Source organism: Passer montanus, unplaced genomic scaffold, assembly GCF_014805655.1.
Source record: "Passer montanus isolate IOZ18808 unplaced genomic scaffold, ASM1480565v1 scaffold72, whole genome shotgun sequence".
Lineage (NCBI taxonomy): Eukaryota > Metazoa > Chordata > Aves > Passeriformes > Passeridae > Passer > Passer montanus.
Window position 1 is genome coordinate 2,739,773 of NW_024372370.1, and position 16,150 is coordinate 2,755,922.

General features: G+C 40.3%; 1 protein-coding gene across 9 annotated transcripts in view; it reads right to left on the reverse strand.

Moving 5' to 3' along the window:
- Window positions 1–3,111: 3,111 nt before the first annotated feature.
- MBNL2 (muscleblind like splicing regulator 2) overlaps window positions 3,112–16,150 on the reverse strand; it is a 106,717-nt gene continuing 93,678 nt past the window's right edge. For all 9 annotated transcript variants that reach the window (XM_039730495.1, XM_039730496.1, XM_039730494.1 and 6 more), the window contains one exon: window positions 3,112–6,062. In XM_039730495.1, the coding sequence (XP_039586429.1) occupies window positions 5,935–6,062 (128 nt within the window). In that variant the 3' untranslated portion in view covers window positions 3,112–5,934. The remainder of the gene's footprint in view (window positions 6,063–16,150) is intronic.

Below are 16,150 nucleotides of genomic sequence, written 5' to 3' on the forward strand. Positions count from 1 at the left end.
TTTCATGAGTTTCTCAATAATTTTGTGAACTGCTCTAGATTTACACCTGTGAGTGCAGGAACATGTTAGGTGACATGAAAAGCATTTCTAGGTACCACAGTAGGAGAGAAAAAGCTTAAATATGCAAGCTGAACATCCTCCAAATACCTACAGAGAAGATCAGGATTTTTAACTATCAGACAATTTCAGTCAATCTCATGATTTTGTGATTTTTTGTGCATGATGGGTGTTTTAAAAGCCATCAGAACCATTGTCCTTTGTGAAAACAGGCAGGATTCATTGACTAAACTCATCTAAGGTGTTGTAGAGTACCTGAGACACCTGCATGGGGCTGGCAGACTCAAGTTAACATACTCACCCAGACCTGTGCTGCTCCATAGCAGCAGCTTTAGGCCAAGTGGGTACTCTGCAGTGTCCCATTTGAGACTCCACTGATACAGAAAGCTGGATCCCACTCCAGCAGTTTTCCAAGTGTGAAAAACTTGCCCACTCGCAGTCCTGAGCTGTGCTGTAAGCTACCAACTTTAGCATCTCTGGATGTGCTCCACTGGCATCCAGTGCAGTGGCGACAACCATAACCCAAGGAAGTAAAAGCACTTTTCCTTCTAGCCCTGTGTGAAAAGGAGAGGCAGTCATGGCGAATGCAAACACAGCTCAGGTGTAGCACAGGCAGCACCTGCATGGCCATCCCTGGGGGCTGTTCCTACAAGGTGAACCTCACACCACTGTGGTCACCCTGACACCTCCACATCCTGGCATCTCTTTGGTCTGGTGGCCCTCTGAGGAACCACACAGGCCACACCTTGACTTTTTTGTGACAATTAAGGCTAAGGAAGACAGTCACCAGAATTTGTTTTCCTTAAAGGTAGTATCCAAATCCAGCCCTTTGAAGATGAGAGGAGCAGGGCGTCTTTCCTGTAGTAATTTTCCTAAATCATAAAGCCAAGTGTCTTCCTCACACTGCAAGAAGCCTTGATGGAAATAATGCAACTGCAACCCAGCACTGAGTAAGCAGCTCACACCAATACCTTTCACATTTCTTAGTATTGCATTTTTTCCCCTGTTATAGCAGAAGGTATTTTCTGTAATAAAACATGTAATTTATTTTCTACAATTTCTATGTTTTTTATAATTATAGAAGAATAACACTTTAGAATGCATTTCCATAATTTATCCATTCACAGATAATCAAACTATCTATTGCATACCTTTATGCTCGAATACATAACATACCAGGAGTAATGCAACAGCTGAGGTGATTTTGCTCTCACACACACTCACTCCAGCAATAAGCATAATCTTGACCCATGTAAAATACCCTCCAGAACTGTCAATTATATGACATTTAAAAGGCAGGCTAGTGGATAAAAGGCTTGGCTAGAGAACTGACTGCAGGCACAAAGAGCTCGGTATGCTCAGATGACCGTACAATCAGATGCCAAGGAAGGTGTCCAGCAATTCCAGGTGAGGTAGTTTTTTTGGTCCCATGAATTCATGCAATAAATGTCAGTAGCTGGACATGCAATGCCTGCACTGTTGAGCAGCCTTGCTTGCAAGTCCTTTTATCTATTGTCACCCACAGTATAGAAATGTTGGGTTGTTCCTGGGCTCTCTTCTGGAGTGAAACAACTCTTTCGGAAAGAAAACCCAGTTTCTGTTTCAGTAACTTGCACAAGAGTCACTCCCAAAGTGCAGCATGAATAAGGTTCAACCAGTTTTGGCTTCCTTTGCTGTATACAAACATGCAAAACTATCCTAGCAGTCTATCCCTCAAATGTCACATCCTCTTTTGTTTCATGCTTTTAATTTCAGTGGATTGCGAGAACACCCCAGTGCTCAGATTACTTCAGACTTTTGAACTGACAACCAAGCAAAACAGAGAATAAGTCTTATGGCCATAGCTACCTCATGTGGGGCTCGGGGGAAAACCAAAGGTTTCTAAAGGCTCTTCTCTAGAAGTAACTTGCTCCATTTTGGAAACTCTGATGTTATCTGAAGGGAGGACGCTCTGCATGTGGACACGTACAGACACTGTGGGTGTGCTGTGGCCCCTGAAAGCTCACGGCTTCCATGAGCACTTCTCCAACGCCAAGAAAGTGTCAAATTTGACAAGAAGCAAAGCAGCTTTTAGACAAGAAAAGTGACATATCCTGACCCTTCTTGGCAGTTGACAAGTGTCCAGGTGGGGTTTAACTTAAGAAAGTGTCAACAGACAGGCTTCCTGCTCCTGAGTCATTAGGAGCTCAATTTTAATAATTTGCTGCTTCTGCTCTACAACGCCCTTGCAGCTCTCTAAATGCTCCAGTCCTTCCCTGTCCCTGCAAGTCATCCTATTTCTCCTCTCCATCCCACATACTCATTCTCAGCAGGCTTCTGGCTCAGTACACCTGTGATACATCCAAATGGACCGGTGGACCTGGTGGTTTTCCACATCACTTGTGACTTTGGGCTCCTTTCAAACCAGCTGATGAAGTGTAGACAGCTTTATGACACAAACTCTTCTTGATTCTGCCGGAATTGTATTTTCTTTCTTTAGAAGCATTTAAAAAAATAAAACAGAGAAGGCAGTGTGAAGTAACCACAGAGCTGCCAGCCAGAATGTTTAATTTAATCCCTCCTCTGTCACTAGTTTGCCATGCAACCCCTGCCTGTGGGCACACAACCCCTCTGTGATTCTGCTCTCTCCAGAGGAACTAGCAGATAACAGGGATTATTTGTTGGTGTAACACTCTTCAAGATGTAGGAAAGAAAAGAAGATGCAAAGCATGTGCCACCAGAAATTCTCTCAATGGTCAGGCAATTGTGAGGCACACCCCTGGGATAAGCAGTGCCTGCCTGCACCCCGGCACGCACAGTGGGCGGGAAGGGCTCGGGATGGCTCTTGGAGCCCCGTGGTGCAGCATCCTCAGCAGGAGAAGGGCAGGGGCTTCCTCACACAGCATCTCCATGTTCTGCACCCAGGGATTGCACTTAAGGATTTGTTACCTGAACAAGCAATTAAGGAAAAAAAAAATTTAAAAAATACATATCTTGTAAAGATTCCTATCTTTTGTTACCCCAGGCCCCTCTTCCCAGAGCGCGCCACAAGAAAGGATCGCCCCGACTCCGCTCTCATTTTAAAATGCTTCTTTTTATTTCAGTGGTTGTACATTGGGTGAATGAATTTAACGTCACAACAGAAATAGAATGGCTATTTAACAGACCACTAGTAATTATATATGCTGGAAAAGAGTGAATGGAGGGGTTTCTTTTAACTGTTACTGAAATATTCATTGTACGTGTCGTCAATTATGCTGGATGAGAGAGGCAAACAAAAAGGTATTTTGGTGAGGTGCTGTATCCTTTGAAGGAAATAAGCACTGAGACATCTCAAGTCACTTGAACTCATGTCCCAGCTACAGTATTCACTGTCTCCGTGTTGGCCCATCTCATGGTTTTTTAGGGGGTTACATTTCTTGTTGTATTTTTTTTAATTAAACAAAGCATTTAAAATTTAATCATTTTCATTAGACTTTTCTTAAAATATAAACAAAGTTTTGGCAAATAATATTTATACAGAAAAATAGTTTTAGATCTTCCCAAATTTTGAAATAGTCTATAAAATTACTTTATAAATAAATAAAATGCAGAATCTGTTGTACACGTATTTGCACATCTCTGTAATTGCCTCCTTACTGTTAGCATAGGTTTGTACTTGTACAGTTTCAGGAATATTACAAAGTCATAAAGTCGGAAAGTGGATCTCTTATTAAAAATACATTTTCTCTTTTTGTCTGTCAGTTTATCTGAATGAAAGACCTGATGTATCTGAAGCTTCGTCATCCATGGGCAAAAAATAGTAATATTGGATTAATTGTAAAAAACATAGAATAACAGTAATTTTGAAACATAAAAAGTTCACATAAAATGATGTCTTGAAGAGTTATCTACATAAAATATTTAAACATGGATAATTTACCATTTAGTATTATACAATAAACTACCCAAATGCCTAAATTAACTATTATAAAAAAATAAAAACAACTTTGACAGATATAGGCAAGTTGCAGTGTCAACTACCTAGTTATAATGACTGAGAAAGTCTACAAATATTAGTGTTTTAATAGTATATAATGGTGATACCTTAACTGCTAAAGTAACAAGTTAAGATACATTATTTTCCCACAAATTAAACTAACGCAACGTTACAAGCACTATGTTAATTTTACAACCAAATCGTGATTATTTTTTTTTTCTTTCGGATGATCAAATCTCCAGCTTTATATATAAATAGATAGTAATTAGACATCGGACAAACAAGATTTAGCCTGGAAAATAATTTCCTAGACAAATAATAATATGGTTAGTGCCTTCAGTCGTTCAGAACAGGCAGTGCTGCCAAAGTTTAAAATAGTTTACAATCAATCTGAAGAGGTTAAGTTAAAATACTGCAATCACTAGTAATGTCCACATAGAAAACTTATGCTGCAAACAATTATACATAATATCCACTTATAACAGCTGTCTTGTTTTTTTAAACAATAATTTAAAAACTATGTCATTTATGTGATACATGTGCAACATATAAAATGTGAAATATGAAATATTTGGTACAATAGTGCTTGAAACAAATCTCAAATCAAACAAATGAAATTTTAATTATACATATATAATTACCTTGTAAATCAACAAAGTATTTAAAAAAGTAAACAACATTAAAATCTGCTTCATCCATATATATGTATGTATGTATATATAACATGTATATAATTGTATTAAAGATATCTTCATACTTTTGTGACATAAAATATGTTTTTAAAGGAAAACAATTAAAAGAACTATTTTTTCTCCACTCTAATCTGGTTACAATCTTATAATCCAATTAAAAAAATGCAAATACAGTAATGATTTATTAAACTGAATCTCATTCTACATTCTTAGTGTTCAGTTAATAGCCTAGATTAAAGTCACCTATGAAGTCCCAGTGACTCAACTGAATTTTAATTAAATTATAGTATCATACAATCTCTTCATCTACAGCCTTTCTTTTTTTTGCCTTTTCTTTTGTTAGTTTGGTCTTGGTTTTTTTATTTTGTTTGATTTTACACTTCTAGAAATTACTTCTTAACAGCTTGGATCTTTTTGGTAACCTGACTATGAGTTTCAAAGATTATTCACGTCCGATGAGATTTGACTGTTGGCATCAGGCTCACTTTCATCAAGTCTGATGTGACAAAATTTAGGCACTTCTGCAAAGTCTATTTTAAAAACATTATAAATATACTCGTAAAATAATATTCTCAAGACTTTGTTCTTTTGGGGATTGAAAGGGGTATGAAGTTCATACTGTGCAAAATTTTTAAAATTTTCTTCTGCTATTCTGCTATGATTCAAATGCAACTTCTCCATACAAGTCAAACACCAACCATGTGCATCTAAAGACTTTGTGCTTTACTTTGGACTTCTGGCTAAAATATCAGATTGGCAGGATGATGTGCAGGACACCGGGCTGTGTTTCACCTCCTTTGTCTTGGAATCAACTCACCAAGGGAGCAAAACCAAGATTTTTTTTTTTTAACTGAGAAGAAAATCCCGAATCATAGTTTGGGTGAGAATTAAACCTGCAACTGGGGAAAGTTTTTAGTCAATGCAATTCAATTATTGCTGAGCTCGAAAGATTCATAAACACGAAATCTCACGAGACTAACTGATCTGGACCATTTTCATTAGGTGTAGTTATGGAGAAACGACAATATTTGCAATAAGTAAACTATGCTTAGAAAATCTTTAAAACTAAATGTTATCCTTTATGTCTTGAAACATCACAGCTGGTATCAGGTAGTTAACTATTTTAGGTTGGAGTATAGTAAGCATACCATATTTAATATTCATATATGACATAGCAGCACTAGCTTTTTTGAGTTTTTGATTTGTCCATAAGAACAAATTCTTGACTTAGCATGCAGTTTGTGGCAACTCTAGAGAGGAGGAGACGGGGTAGTATGTACAGTAGCCGTGCTTGGCCGTCCGCAGGGAGGCTTCGTGACACTCCGTTCCGCTCCTGCCGGCTATTTCAGGATTATCTGTTGAGAGAAAGGGAAAGCGTGATCGCGCTTTAGGTGACGCGGGAACAGCAGTGCGCCCAGCCGGCCTGCGCGGGCCTGGCTGAGCTCAGGCACAGCTCACACAGGACAGCATCCTGTGGGGGACAGGGCCCCATGTGGAAAACGTCCCCTGTGGGACAGTACCCATGTTGGACAATATGGGACAGCATCCTGTGTGGAACAGCGTCCCGTGTCCTCAGGCTGCCTGGGAGGCATTTGTGTCTCACACACCTGGTTGTCACCCCCTGCACACACGTGCATGAGAACACACAGAGGGGGTACTTTATGTCTCAAAATACTGGAGGGCAGTGCTGAATCCAGGGCTGGGCCATAAGCAGGGTGTGCACCCTCAGCGCCCTGCCCATCAGTGGAGGTGGAAGCCCTGCACCTCCCGGAGGAGCTCAAAGTGCATCTGTGCCCAGGGCGGTTCTCCAGCTCCCACTGTGCTCCCAGAAAGTCAGGAATGACCAGGGGACACAGTGGAGGCAGGGCTCCTTGCCACTAACAAGCAAAAAGATGTACTGGGCTGGATGTTTTGACTAAGCGGAAGTGTCTTTCCAATGCATTTCTAGCAGCTGCTTATTCCCTAAAAACATTAACTGCAGATCAGTGAACTTGAGAGGTTTTATCACACTTCCTTATGGCAAGGATTCCAGGGGGATTACCATAGTGGTACCTCTGTGCACCTAACTAGTCACTAACCTTGCTGCTTTACCTTCATGCTGTCTCAAATGGAGGGTGAAACAATCATTTTACAGGTGTATTTTACTTGTGCTTCCAATATTGCGAAGGTTAAATGCACAGTGTGCTCAGCAACCAACTCCACCTGCTCACAGTATTGGAAAATGGTTCAGATTTCCATCACCTGCCTGAAATGGCTGTCAGTGAAAGTGATATCAAAAGGCAGAGGTGTGATATTTTCTCCTGCCATTACTATCCTAAGCTCCACACTTAAGCATGAGTCAAGGAATTAAGAGTGTATTGCTGCTCGTCCTCTTTCATTTGGCTCTTGGCATATTTTAAGCTGTATTTGCAGGTGGTATGCAAGGCAGTCTGACAGTACTTGGACCTACTTGTGTATTAGGAAGCTAGACCACTGCTTAATGCAATATTTCTGTTAAATGAAGGGGGGAAAAAGGTGTTTGGAAAGTAACTTAAGCAACATACTACCTCTGACATACACACCACTGAAAAGAAACACACTTGGCTCTGCATGGCAGGTGCTCATCCAAGTCCCCTGCCCATCACCCCACTGCTCCTCACAGCTGCACTGCCTCACTCTCTGTACACAAGCACCATCTCCCTGACCCCAACGACCTTGCCAGCAAGCCAAAAAGCCATCTTTGATTGCCATCAGCTCTGGAAAGCTTGTGACATGTGAGGCCCTGTTGTAATGACACTGTACAAACACCTGCTGCTCCAAAGGACTTAACATCTAAATACATCATGCACACAACAAGGACATATATTTTTAATGAACTTCCACCCATTGTTAGTTTGTTAGCTTATCACCTATCTTCTGTTTCCTTTTGAAATAACAAAGAAATACCTTTGCTCAAATAATAAAGCCCTGTCTGTGATAACCCTGGTCCAGCTCCAGCACGGTGATTTGACAATACGCATAAAGAACACAGCCATGCTGAAAATAAGACATGACCAAGATTTTCAGCACTGGTATTTTTAGCATGTTACAACCCAACATTAATGTAATTAATAAAGCAGCTTTAGCTACACTGGGTTAGCCATAATCACACAAGTGTATTTAAAGGATCCTAAAGACTCACTTAATGGTACATAACCTGAAACTTACTCAGTAAAAGCCCAGAATTTCAGACACTGCAGCTGACTACATCTTCTGCCAACTTTTGAGGGGATAAACTTGCATTTCCTATAGCTTTTTTTCCTCAAGTACAGGGAGACAGTAACTGCCCCTTGTGTCCCACTTTGGTCAAACAGTCCCACAAGACTGGTGTTCACAGTTCCCCCAAAATGTGTGACAGAGAAAGGCAGAGGGCCTAATCTCAGGCTGTTTCTCAGGAAAATGGTAGGACAATTCCTAGCATTGTGATTAACCCAAGTGCCACTCATCCTGCTGTGTGCCAGGCAGGACAGAGGGGTCCTGGGCAATGTGAAAGAACAGAGACCCCTCCTCTTCCCTGCCCTGCTGAATGGCAAAACCCACGGTAAGGACTTCACTGCTGTGTCCCTATTCCTGCCTTTTCTCTCCTCCTGTCAAAACTCAGGAAAACAGTGAAGACAACGTGAACACTTTCCTTTTCTGTGCAAGCTGTCCTGTTTGTGGGTTGCAGGTGCCAGAGGAGCAGCTGCCATGCCTCTCCTGCTGCCAGTGGCTGTGGAGCTGGCTTGCTCCCACCGCAGCATCCTCGATGTGCCGCCCCTTGTACAAGGGCCGTAACTAGGGCATGCTGCACCCAGCTATTTCTAGCACACGTAGGAGTCCTCCTAGGAAAAAACCCTCAAGTCTCTCTTTCAGAACAAGCTTCTCCAGTGCAGAGTCGCGGAACTGAGGAGCTACATTTCTTTTTTAACCTTAGCCACAAAGTGTAAAATGTCTCCCGTAGTCTTTAATTACATGTTCACACCCTATTTCTCAAAAGATATCACAACTCTGCCACAGCTACGTACACAGGCATCAGCTTCTGCCAGTGTGTTTTTTTTTTTTTTTTTTGCTATGTCTGACAGAGAAACAGAAAATGCTAAACTACTTTACATGGAACACACACTGTGAACCTCTCCTGTTTAACCTACAAATGAAGTAATAAACTGTGATGGAGGCAGAGGTTATCTAAGTCTGCATCACTGCTAATTGCTCCATCACTAGCATGCTGAAAAAGGAGAAGCTGTACTGGAGAAAGAACGTCCCTGCAAACACTTTCTACAGAGTCTGTACTCCCTTGTTACTTGTAAATAGGTCCAGCCACCTTCATGTTCACCACTCTTTGAAGAATTACATCTCAAATGCACATATATATGACTTGTCATATTTTCTCTGATACCATTATAATATTATATTTCACAGCAATAGGATGCAAAGTCATGACACTTTTACCATAGTATATATAAGAAAAAACCCTGAAAAACAAGATTATACAAAGACAGGTCAAGCATGGGAATGCATTCTCTCATGCTCTGAATGGTTAATATCCACAGGTCTGGATACAGACATGCCAGAAAACACACCTTCTGCTACTGCAGTAAAAGATGTAATAAGAAGACTATTTCCAGCATAAGCAAAATAGCCTGGCACTTAAGAGTCTTGAGTAGTACCTCACAGAAGATTTAATAACAGAAAAGGGCATTTTTTTGAGGTAATCACAGACAAAGGTACCCTCTTCATCATCTTCTTTCTTGGTACCTGTTTGAAGTGGCAGAAAGCTGTCTACTCTTTAGATTAAAATCATTCACACTGTGCCAATGACAGTAACACAACAAGTGAACCCAAATTTCTGCAAACTACTTCCTAAATTTTTCAGCTCTTTAGAGGTGACATTTTCAGCTCCTAAATGTCAAGATTTTCCTACCACAGTGTGCCTCTTTTAGACCTTTACCTTCAGGGCTTCTGAGTGATCATAGTGGTGATTAAGCCCCTTGTGCAACACAGATCATCCTGAAATTCAGGGCTGCTCATAAGGTACAATTCTGCAGTGTCATCCAGGGGACTGACAACCAAGAGAGATATTACTGCCAATGGTTTCAGCTTCTCACTAACTATCAGTGCAGATAAATTGATTTGGGAGTTCCACAGACTCAAAGGTGGCTGTGATCAGTCACTGCCTCAAGACTGAAAAAATAAAATTGAAAGTATTTTTAAATTAAAGCAGAAATTCCATTTTTGTGAACTCTCTTCTGACACCCAGGTTACTGCTTTACTTGATACAATTCATGGAATCGACCAAATTACTGAGAATTGTGACTAGGTTCTAGGAATTACAAGAACACGGTTTGGCTTGAGATTTTCTGTTTTGAAGCTACAATTCACAAAGCTTCTTTATAGTCTCTGACTTAAATTCATTTTCCAGTTCCAGATTTATTATACAATGATGAATACAGAAAATTTACCATTCTGCATGAATTCAGTGAACTCTTGTTCAACTAAAGACCTGTCACAGTGGATCAGCTGGAAAACATGACTTTGCATCTACCATTGACATGTTTCTTTTGCAGAAGTTTTGAAATTATTACTCCAAAATACAGTGTGCTTTATAAGCTCTAATCTATTTTAATAAGCTGTTAAGATTTTATTTGATCTCTACATTAGAAAGCATTTACCCCTCCAAAAATTAACTCAGACATAGCAAACATTCTGGTCTGCTCAGCCTTCCATTTTGAAAGCAATGTAGTAACAGGAGTTTCTTGTAAACAGGATTTATCTCAGAGCATCTCAGACACGAATGCCTCAGCCGGTCACCCATTTTACATCTTCCTAGGCTACCTCAGGCAACTTATTTTAGCATGAGACAGATTATCAACTCATGATGCTTTTTTGCCCTCCACCAAATGAAAACCTGTGGTGAACAGTTTGCACCAAGGTATTTAACTTTTGAACACCTGTGTCAGGATAGATCAACCCTTCCACAGTGACATTTTCTGTTTGCATGTTTTTCACACGAGTAGCAGACTGGTCAGATGTATCTGGGGTATACATTAAAAATGACAGATATTTTCAGACAGCCGGCTCATATCAGGCTGTCTCATAACTTCTCCCTCTTTCTAAAAATAAAAGTAACACCAAGTATTTCTTCCTTATGACAAGGAACCCAAGACTATTTATATTTCCCCATGCCTTTGGGAAATGCCTCCATGTCTTTATTTTTCATTTTCTCTTAGAATGTTCTCTTGTGATATGTGCCTTGTTCCTTTTCTTCAAAATAAACAACTTATTTTTTTTTCTTATTTTTTTTTAAATTAGTAGTGGAGAAAGATGAGTAAATGTTCAGACATATCCCGTGGGATAAGTTTTGCCTCTGTCTTGACCAGTGACAGCTGAGCCAGCTCCAACTCTTGCTTGCATTAAATGCAGCCTGGACTTTTTTCCTTTGCTACTCCTTCTCCCCTGAAACCTCGTTCTCATTTCCAGAATATTATCATTTAGTGGATATGTGCTTTGTTTTATTCACTAACCATGGTCCTCTCTTCAATCCAGGGCTGAATGAGGATTTTCTCTTATTGCTTTCCCATTAATCCAGTTCAGCCCCAATATATTTGTCGACTTTGCTCATCAATAAGATGACCTCTGATTTGAACACAGTGAGCGAGATGTCTGGGCCACAGATGCTGCCTGCCCATACAGGGTCTAGTATGGGGGCATCAGGTGTTTCCTGAGGGCTGGAGGTCCTATTTCCTTGCCTTTCTCATAGCTCATTCCCTCACATGGTAATTCTGGCACCCTGTGCCATCCTCTCTTTTCTGAATGTGCCCAGTTCTGCCTGTCCCATATGTTGACAGTATGCCCCTGGAAATAGCTGAGGGTCAGATGTCCACGCTGAAGTGGGCACATCTGCTTGCACATTTTCATTCCATCACACACAAGCTGTTGGACATCAGAGTGTCATAAAGCTGACAAAGACCTTGTCTGAATCCAGCTCTTCACAATGAGCTAAAAAAAAGTTCAAGGCAATTATGGGATCCCAAAGGGTTCAAAGGTTCAGCAGCACCATTTTTCTCACTTAATTGTCAGCAGGTCTTGAGAAAAGAGACCAAATCCACTTGTGCTGCCAACTTCTTAGCTTGCCTATGAGCTTCAATAGGTATTTACTCAAGTAATAATGTACAATATTTAAGTTCAACTTAATAAGTATTTACTCAGTCTGGAGAAACAGAGGATTAGGTGGTTTAGAAATGAAAGCAATCTGGCTTTATTTATTCTTCTTTAAAGTAATAAATAATGCAGTGCTAAAAAATTGATCATAATATACGCTAATATATTCTACCAAAATCTATTTTTAACTCATTGCAGAGGCAGCAGACAGACTATACAGAAGTGAGAAAACCACTGCTGTGGTATTTTAGGAGCACCCATACAGGGACTGTTTTGGATAGCCACTCAATTCTACCTCCCAGCAGGTCTGAGCTACTGCAATAATCTGTATTTTTCACTTCCTACTTTTAGGTCATTTTCCTCCTCTTCTTGAATTTTAAAAACTACCAGAATAGGCTTGTACAGAGAAACTGAGAGCACAAATTAGTGAAAGCCAAGCCCAAGTTGTGCATTATCTGTGGAAGTGCCCATATTTCTCTTGCAGGGGTGTTACTTCCCCACCCCGACATCCTCGCTTAGCCTTTTTTTTTTAACAGAACCTGCTTTGCATTTTCCTTTTAGACACTAAGCATGCCCACATCATGCAACACAAGGCTGCCAATACACATACAGCATCCTTTTTAGGTGAAGGCCCCACTGCAAACAGAGCACAGCTGGCACATCTGCAGACTCCTCAGCAGTTATCACCTCTCCGAAACCCCTCCTCTCCCAGAACCTGGCACTCCACTTCAGACTCCCTTCAAAGCAGGAGACAACATCCAGAACTAAACTTGAGCACAGAAAAGGACCAAATTTATGTTCATCAAGGGTACTCCTAAGACCTTGAGTTTTATAAAACTCACTGTACTAATAACTTCTCTGAGGAAATCTCAACCTTCCTGGCTTTTGACTTACCACTTCCTTAATTTTCTTCTTATCTGATTACTCTCACATAAACAGCCATGCATACTAATGTGTGCCATGGCAGGTAATATTGCACCAAAAATGAAGTCAGGCAAGTTAGCAAATTTTTGCATCCAGCTGAAAGTCACAACAGACACAATCAACAAAAAGAAATATATAGATGTTTTCAGTGTAGCCTACTGCACACTCAAAGCCAAAGACTGGCATTTCTAGTAGGCAATAAATCATACACCAAGATAAAAATATGATCTTTGTTTAATTAAAGGGAAAGTACTTGGAGCACCTAGAGATGTCCAGATGTAATTATTTTAAAGGACAGGATCCCAGACAAGTACATCTGGAGCTCCATGCTGCTCTGTGTTGTTAAAATTTTATGTGGGAAAAACCTGGACTCACATGGAGCTGTGTGTATAAACCATGAAACAAACCCATTTTCCCCCAAATGCCTACAAAATTAGTGGACCTCAGAAATAATTTCCTATGTTTAAATATATACCCCAAAAGACTTTTACTCCACTTCTCAAAGTATCAGCTGTTGAATAATTGAAATCAAGAACATAAAAAGAAGCTATCATATCAAACACTAACACTTCTTCTTTAAATTTCTATAACAGGGAAGGGAAATCTGTTTTGATTTTTGTTATATAAAAGAATGAAGCCTTTGCTTACTGCTGATGTTGTGTGACACTGCCATCTAGCAGGATACCAGAGAAAGTCAGGTTTTAGTCCTGTACAGGGGAGAGGGGTATGATGGGAGAATTTCTAAAAAAACCACCAAAACAGAACCGAGATTTTTCCATTTCTTCCCCACTGGCTTCTTGCATATGAACATGCAATCTAAAGTTCCATATACAAGCCTGCTGGAACTTTTTATCATCTACAAAGAAACAACATGCTATGTTAAGAGGACAAAAAATTATTAAAACAAAGACTCAGTAAAGTTTGCATGAAATTAAAATACGAGTTCCATTGTATTTTCCAGGTTAATCTTTTAGTTTTGCTTCTCTGGTGCCTTAGAAAATAGTTCTGCCACTTATTTTGTACCATCAGTTGTTTCAAGGCAGTTCAAAGGATGTTTTCTTGATACTGTTCAAGATTTTCTGTGGGCTTTAATATTGGAAACTCTCACTTCTTGAGCCTGTGAGCCCCAGCTATTTACCTGTGTCAGACAAAATAACTTGAGATGAGCCTTGTGATTCTTGTGTGTCTAGCATGAAAGAAGCAGCAAGGAGTTTAAGTTGCCCTTCCTACTTTGACAAGCTACTACTATTTAAATACCTTCTCTAGAGAAATGATTCTTCATGATCAAGGGTCACTCAGATTTGTTTTTCCAGCCTGGTGCAAGTACAAAGCAAGCTGGTCAGTCCTTAGGTGGGCTCGCTAGCTGCCCAACACTGTTCTCCTCTGAGCTGGCTCCCTGAAAGTATTCCCTCTGATAATGTGTCTGAGGATGGAACCTGTTCCTCCGTCTCCTTTTCTGGACTTTTCCAAGTCAGATTCAAATCACTGTTTCTGTTGTTGGAATGCAATTTTCTATAGAAACATTTAACTTGGAACTTTATGGAACTTTCAGTCAGAAAAAAACCCAAAACTAAACTAAAATTATTTAGATACTCAGTATTAGTCATTATTTTGATACTCATTATTCCCAGAAGAAGTGCTTTCCTACCTGTTCCCTCATTCCCTCAGAAACTGCAATTAAAGGTTTTCTATGAATTCTATGAATTTCTGTGAATTTTGCAAGGCTCTTATTTGTAATGTTCTTGTATGCTGGCACTAAGGATGTAAATAACATTTGTTTCCACTTCCCACCTTCTTTCTCAAAAGCTTGCTTTTAAACAACAACAAAAAAGTCCATTTCCTACTATTTACCAGATTTTTCAATTCATTTTCTCAGCATATTGCTACTTTTCTCCCTGTTTACAAGTACAGCAGGTTTCCATGAGGAAGCAAGTGAACGTGAGACAGTGAAAGCCTTGTCAGCGGCGCTATGGGCAGCTCTCTGCCCTGCCAGACAGCCTCCTGGGGTTACAGAGCAATGGACAGGAAACCCTGCTGGGGGACACCAAGGAATATTTGCACCAGGGAGCAACTTGCATGTATGCTTTGTGCAGAAGGGGAGATCACCTCGAGCCAGTGCCCCTCAGACCTTCTGGTCTGAGAAGAATCTGCCTCCCTTGGGAGTGGTGCTGCCTTTGTGGGCACCTGGGCAAGGAGAGGTGCTCTGTTGCTGCATGTCTCAGCTCTGCTCCTTCCTGACAAAGCCACCACACATGGTGTCCCCAATCCCAAATCCCCAATCCCTGACATGTTTGTATTTTACACTATGTTAACTAGTTTTTCAATTCTGGGGCAAATATTTTAATTGTCCTTTTGTTTGTGACACTCGAACATAACTATTTTTATTTTTGCTTCACTGTATTCTAACAGATTTTGACAGAACTGAAGGTTACTGAATGATTTCATAATTAATATCTGCATAATTGCCACCTAATTCAGTTAAAATGCTGATGCATAATTTAAAGCAGCTGTGCCAGATAATCACAAGCCTTAGCATTAGACAGCCTGTTGATCTTATATTTCTTTTTAGACACAGGCTTCAAGTATTTCATTTTTCTTTTGGATATGTTCTTTACTATTTCCTTCTTGATAAAAGGTCATATAACCAGTAGAATAATGTCATGAAATAACATCTTTAAGCATCATTCTCTATTATGCTATTTTTATACAATCAGTCTCTGCTCTCTGCCCATTTTCATTGGTACAAAAAGTAAAGCCATGTACTGTCATGAACTGATGCCATGTGAGCAAGACTCACATTGCTTGGAATTTGGTATATGTCCTCTAATAACTAGGAACTATGGAAACACTTACTGAACCTGAGGACACAGATTAGGACACAGAAATGAGATGACACAACCCAGTTAGTAAGCCAACAAAGCTGGAGATCCCTTCATGTGGCCACCAGCTGCTGGCTTGGGTCATGTGCTCACAGGGGTTTACTACCACTTAGGCTAAGGGCTAATGTCCCTTCCTGTCATCTTGCTGCCAGTTCAGAAGTAGGTGTGCAAATTTGTCTGTAGGTCCTGTATTGCATCTGCCAAGCTTGTGAAAAGAAAATGTCTTGGGAAATGCAGACATCCAAGGTTATCTTAGGACAATCTCAAACATCACCAGACACATGTTTAGGCAACTGAACCAAGCCCTGTGAGACTTCTGAAGGACAAGCCAGGCTACTCTCCAGATTTCACCTGACTGGGCTGATAAATTTCATGGTCTACAATGGGTACTGAAACTTGTATCTTGCATGCAGACACCCATACTTAGACACCAACACTTAAGTGTCTTAATTTTGGGCTGAGTTCTAACCTTCTAATCCTTGTAG